The following is a 5,982-nucleotide window of genomic DNA, read 5'->3' as shown; positions in this document are numbered from 1 at the left end:
CCGCTCCGCACCCATGGCATGAGGGGAGGCTCCCGCTCTTCTCTTCATCTTCTTCTTCATCCTCTTCTCTTCTTCATCTTCTTCATCTTCATCTTCTCTTCTTTTCTTCTCCGGGCCGCTCCGCATCCATGCATGGAGGGAGGCTCCCGCTGTGTGACGGCGTCTCCTCGTCTGACGGTTCTTAAATAACGGGGGGCGGGGCCACCCGGTGACCCCGCCCCCCTCTGACGCACGGTGACTTGACGGGACTTCCCTGTGACGTCACGGGGAATGCCACAGGGAAGTCCCGTCATGTCCCATGCGTCAGAGGGGGGCGGGGTCACCGGGTGGCCCCGCCCCCCGTTATTTAAGAACCGTCAGACGAGGAGACGCCGTCACACAGCGGGAGCCTCCCTCCATGCATGGATGCGGAGCGGCCCGCAGAAGAAAAGAAGAGAAGATGAAGATGAAGAAGATGAAGAAGAGAAGAGGATGAAGAAGAAGATGAAGAGAAGAGCGGGAGCCTCCCCTCATGCCATGGGTGCGGAGCGGCCCGAGGAGAAGAAGATAGAAGACGCCGCGGAGAAGATGCTGGACGAGAATGCCGGAGGAAGAACCAGAAGAGCCAGAAGAACCAGAAGAAGATGAAGGAAGATAGAAGAAGCATTTAAATAAAGGAATTGTCAAAAACTGTCTCTTGTCATTTTTAACTATTTTGACAGTTTTTTAGTGAAATGGTAGGGGTAAGTACCCCCTTACCATTTCACACAGGGGGGGGGCGGGATCTGGGGGTCCCCTTGTTAAAGAGGGCTTCCAGATTCCGATAAGCCCCCCGCCCGCAGACCCCCACAACCACCGGCCACGGTTGTGGGGATGAGGCCCTTGTCCTCATCAACATGGGGACAAGGTGTTTTGGGGGGCTACCCCAAAGCACCCTCCCAATGTTGAGGGCATGTGGCCTGGTACGGTTCAGGAGGGGGGGGGCCGCACTCTCGTCCCCCCTCTTTTCCTGCGGCCTGCCAGGTTGCGTGCTCGGATAAGGGTCTGGTATGGATTTTTGGGGGAACCCCACGCCGTTTTTTTTTTTTTTTTTTGGCGCGGGGTTCCCCTTAAAATCCATACCAGACCTGAAGGGTCTGGTATGGAATTTAGGGGGAACCCCACGTCATTTATTTTTTTTAATTTTGGCCGGGGTTCCCCTTAATATCCATACCAGACCTGAAGGGCCTGGTATGGAATTTAGGGGGACCCCCCCACGTCATTTTTTTTTTTTTAATTTTGGTTCGGGGTTTCCCTGGGGGGAATTCCCATGCCGTTTTTATCAATGAACTTCTATGTGTATTGTCGGCAATGCAATAGCCGCGGGTAGTTTTAAATGTGTTTTTTCCTTCCAAATGTCATTTTGCTGTCAGACTGTTCTAAACACGGGAAACATGCGCCCCTTTACAGGCATACTATAGACACCCCCCAGGTACGAAATTTAAAGGGATATTACACTTTTATTGTTTGACTTTAAGCATTATTAAAATCACTGCTCCTGAAAAAACGTCCGTTTTTAAAACTTTTTTTTGCATTGATACATGTCCCCTGGGGCAGGACCCGGGTCCCCAAACACTTTTTATGACAATAACTTGCATATAAGCCTTTAAAATTAGCACTTTTGATTTCTCCCATAGACTTTTAAAGGGTGTTCCGCGGCATTCGAATTTGCCGCGAACACCCCAAATTGTTCGGTGTTCGGCGAACTTGCGAACAGCTACTGTTCGAGTCGAACATAAGTTCGACTCGAACTCGAAGCTCATCCCTACACAGCATATTACAATCATGGTAATTAGGGAATGAGGAAAGAAATACAATATATTATCAAACATTAAATACAATAAAATGTGATATTAAAGGATAAAAATCTTACCTTAATATAGTCCTTCTGCAGGACCTGGATGATGGCAGAACAGGTCTCTGGGATAATGAGCCCCAGAGCACGGGGGGAGATGCCTGTCGAGAACTTCAAGTTCTGCAGGCTTCTCCCCGTCACCAAGTACTGCAGGGTGGCGACGAGTCTCTGCTCCGGAGTGATGGCTTGCCTCATGCAGGTATCCTGCCTGCTGATATAGGGGGTCAGCAAAGCCAACAAACGGTGAAAAACAGGGTCCGTCATCTGGAGAAAGTTCCTGAAATCATCAGGATTATTCTCACGGATCTCACGGAGCAAAGGCATGTGACAGAACTGGTCACGCTGAAGCAACCAATTCTTGGTCCATGAACTCCTCCCCACCCTGTTCATGGACTGGACTTGTGTCAAGGTCAGGACCCCAACACCAAGCCCCCGCACAGCACAAACTCTACGAGGAGTACGAATATGCAACATGGCTAGAAAACGGTCGGCTGCTCAGAACGAAGTAACAGAACGCACTGAAGAACAGCAAGGCCTGTGAAGAGCGACCTGAAAAACAGTAACGAACCAACAAGAACACAATGACAAGTCACGCGTAGCTTGCTTGCATGCACTGAAGAGCAGATACAAACCCACAAGCACAAACTGAACAGCAGAAAACGATCTGAAAACCACGAGTCTGAAAAAGCGCAAATCGTCTCTCACCAAACTTTTACTAACACAAGATTAGCAAAAGGAGCCCAAAGGGTGCCGCGCTTGGTTCTGAACTGGCCTTTTCTAGTCTCGTTGTACATGGTTTACGTCACCGCGTTCTTGGCGATCGGAAATTCCGACAACTTTGTGCGACCGTGTGTACGCAAAACAAGTTTGAGCCAACATCCGTCGGAAAAAATCCTAGGATTTTGTTGTCGGAATGTCCTACCTTTTGGCAAATTTTAGTTTTTTAGAGTTAAAGTGATATTAAATTAAATTATAACATTAAAATAATAAACATGTCATACTTATTTGCTCTGTGCAGTGGTTTGCACAGAGCAGCCACAATCCTCCTCTTCTGGTGTCCTCCACCAGAGCTCCTAGCCCCTTCCTCCTGCCAAGTGCCTGCCGAGTGATTGACAGCCAAGTGCTCCCACTGCTGTCTCAGCCAATGAGAAGGGGGGCTGCTGCACAGAATAGTTTTTGCATAGAATACATGGTTTTAAAAAACCTTGAGCCTTTAGAACTACTCTTTGATTATTTTTTATTTACTTATGTAGTGTTTTTGTTAAATGGGATGCATATTGTAGTGTTTTTTTTACCACATTACGCACTATTCATTGCGAACCATTATCCCCCCTTTTCCAAACACAAACAACTGCCCTGTGTAAGCTCCAAGTAAGTTTGGTTTTAGACAAGGTTGGGGCTTACGCAGGGATAAAAACCCTAACCCCCATTCACTGTGACAATCCTTGGTCCTGATGATTGACTGCTTAGGCACCCAGTACTGCATCATGGTAGGAAATGGAACAAGTTGCAAGTTGGAAGGATTAGCAGGAAAGGAAGGTCAGGTTATAAGGTAAAGCTGTTAGTTTTCCTTATAAGGTCAAATGCCCTGTTACACTGTTGGTCAGTGGAAAAGGCGTCCATGTTACATTGGTGGTCTGATGTCAAAGTAATCTCAAAAAGTATGTTCTTAGTGGGAGAATGAGTGTTTCCCCCATGTACTAAAAATATACCAGCCTGCATACATCCTCTTAGGGTTTTGGTACTGTTACAGGCAGGGATGGATCCAGGCTGTACTGGACCCTAGAGGCCCGTGTATCATGTCACACATAATAGAGCTTCTGTTTACGGCACTCTATAAATCAAAGTTGCAAATTATATTATATGTATGCAATACTGTCTGAATTGTATTTCTGCAGTTACTGTGCAGTGCAGGCAGCTGCAAAGCAATCTGCAACGTGTGTATATGTATTGGTACATGCATGAAAAGTTTTCATGTCTTTTGTACATTGTGTTTTCTAGGGGTTTTGTATCATGGCCTTTTAACACTATGGTTGTAGGTGGAATTTCCAGTCTTTCAGCACTCTCAGTGCATTGAATTAGTCAATGGTAAACAGGTATATTGGCACGTTTGGTCTTCTAGGGAGATAATTTTATAAAAAAATGTTTGCTGTGCTAATACTTTTTGGGAGCATTGCTGTAAAAGGCCACATAATATAAAGGGGAAATATAAATAAAATAACAGTAGAAGTAGTACTAATAAAACTACTACCGTACACACTGCATGTCATCAAGCTCCGGTGCTACCAGTAAAAGGGTACTGTATATGTTTAGGCATACAGACACATTTTAGACAATTGTATGTGTACAACAGTTTATTAACATTTTGATTAAGATCTTTTTCTGTTCTAGCATTAATGTGTTGTTGTGCACAAAGCCAGACATAGTTTGATAAGCCTGTGTGAAAAAACCTGAGTGGCCTGCACAGATCCCTGATTCCACCTCTAATGAACAACTGAAAAACTATTTGAAATTGCAAGTCATCAGTGCCTGATCTTACAAATGTTCTTCTGCATAAATGGATACAATTTTCCACAGAAACACCTCAGAATCTCTCAAACACACTACAAAATCTTGTGGAAAGAATTTGTGGAAGAGTGGAGGCTGTTATGGGGAGGTCGTTGGCTGAAAAAGTAGGGGGAGGAAAGAAACGTCATATTATTTTCATGGTTTTGAAGTCCATCAAGCTCATATAGGTATGATGTTCAGCTGTCCACGTGCTTTCTGCCATTTAGTGCAGTAATATATATGGCAGACAGGTAATGGCACTTTGCTTTTATCTTCGGGTTGGATCATTTAGGCTTTAAACCATCTTGTTTCCCTAACACTTTTTGTAGTGAAAGCTTTACATCATGATTTCTGAGTGTGTAAATAATTGGGTTAAACAGGGGGGTGATAACAGAATACAAAACAGACACAAGCTTGTTTAATGAAACACTAGAAGCTGGTGTGACCCGCATGTAAGTGAAGCCCATGCTTCCATAATAGACACAAACTGCAACCAGATGAGAGGTACATGTAGAGAATGCTTTTTGCCGACCACCAGAAGAAGGCATCTTCAGGACAGTCCACGTGATGCAGATGTAAGAAATAAAGATGACTGACAATGAGCTTATAAGAACCAATACAGATACAATGAAGTCAACAAGTTCCTTAGTCTTAATATTCCCACAAGCCAACCTCAACAGTGGAGAAACATCACAAAAGTAATGGTCAACTTTATTGGGGCCACAAAAGTTCAGCTGAGTAAGGAAATAGACAGGAATAATTGGTGTAAAAAGTCCAGTTGACCAGGAAGAAATAAGAAGGCACCAGACACACCTGTCCTGCATTACGACAGTGTATTTTAGAGGATTACAGATAGCTATGTAACGGTCATAAGCCATTGTGGCCAGAAGATAGCACTCAGTGGCTCCAAGAAACGTAAAGAAGAACAGTTGAGTGACACATCCATTATATGATATTTCCTGATTTCCTGTGACCGTGTTATATAACAGATTGGGGAGTGTGACAGTGATATACCAGATCTCCAAGAAGGAAAGATTCCCCACAAATATATACATGGGCTTCCAAAGTTTGCTATCTTGTATAACCAGTAAAATAATGGCCAAGTTTTCTAAGACTGTGAACATAAAAATTAATAGAAATACAAAAAATATGGTAATCTGGCAGTATGAACAACCAGAAAACCCAGCCAGGAAAAATGAGCTTACTACTGATTCGTTTGACACCACAGACATTTTGAGAATAAACTGTAGGTGGGTCAAATAGCATGAAATAATGCGTTGTTTTCTGCTAATTATACTATGAATCAAAATTAGTTATTAAGCACATGAGAATTTTCCAAAAAGAAACCACATGCAGTAACAAGTGAGCAAATCTAGTTTTGTGAGATTTAGCAAAGACAGAACCAGACATATCATTTATTGTTGTTTCATCTCTAATTGACAGGAGGTATGCAAGTCCCTCAGACCTTCAACTATTCTTATTGACATCAACATTTCTTTATAATCGGCTATTTTAGTTAGGGGAATGCAACTCAAAGCAACATTACTTTCTAAATAAAGGTT

The 5,982-nt window shown here is 43.7% G+C and overlaps 1 protein-coding gene across 1 annotated transcript; it reads right to left on the bottom strand.

Moving 5' to 3' along the window:
• Positions 1–4,704: 4,704 nt before the first annotated feature.
• On the bottom strand, positions 4,705–5,652 carry LOC141107189 (olfactory receptor 6Q1-like). The gene has a single exon (XM_073597928.1). It carries the CDS (start codon positions 5,650–5,652, stop codon positions 4,705–4,707), a length of 948 nt encoding a protein of 315 aa, XP_073454029.1.
• Positions 5,653–5,982: the final 330 nt, after the last annotated feature.

This window comes from Aquarana catesbeiana, linkage group LG09 (assembly GCF_042186555.1).
Source record: "Aquarana catesbeiana isolate 2022-GZ linkage group LG09, ASM4218655v1, whole genome shotgun sequence".
NCBI classification, from domain to species: domain Eukaryota; kingdom Metazoa; phylum Chordata; class Amphibia; order Anura; family Ranidae; genus Aquarana; species Aquarana catesbeiana.
Note: the sequence above shows the minus strand (reverse complement) of the source record. Positions and strands in the feature narration are given on the sequence as shown.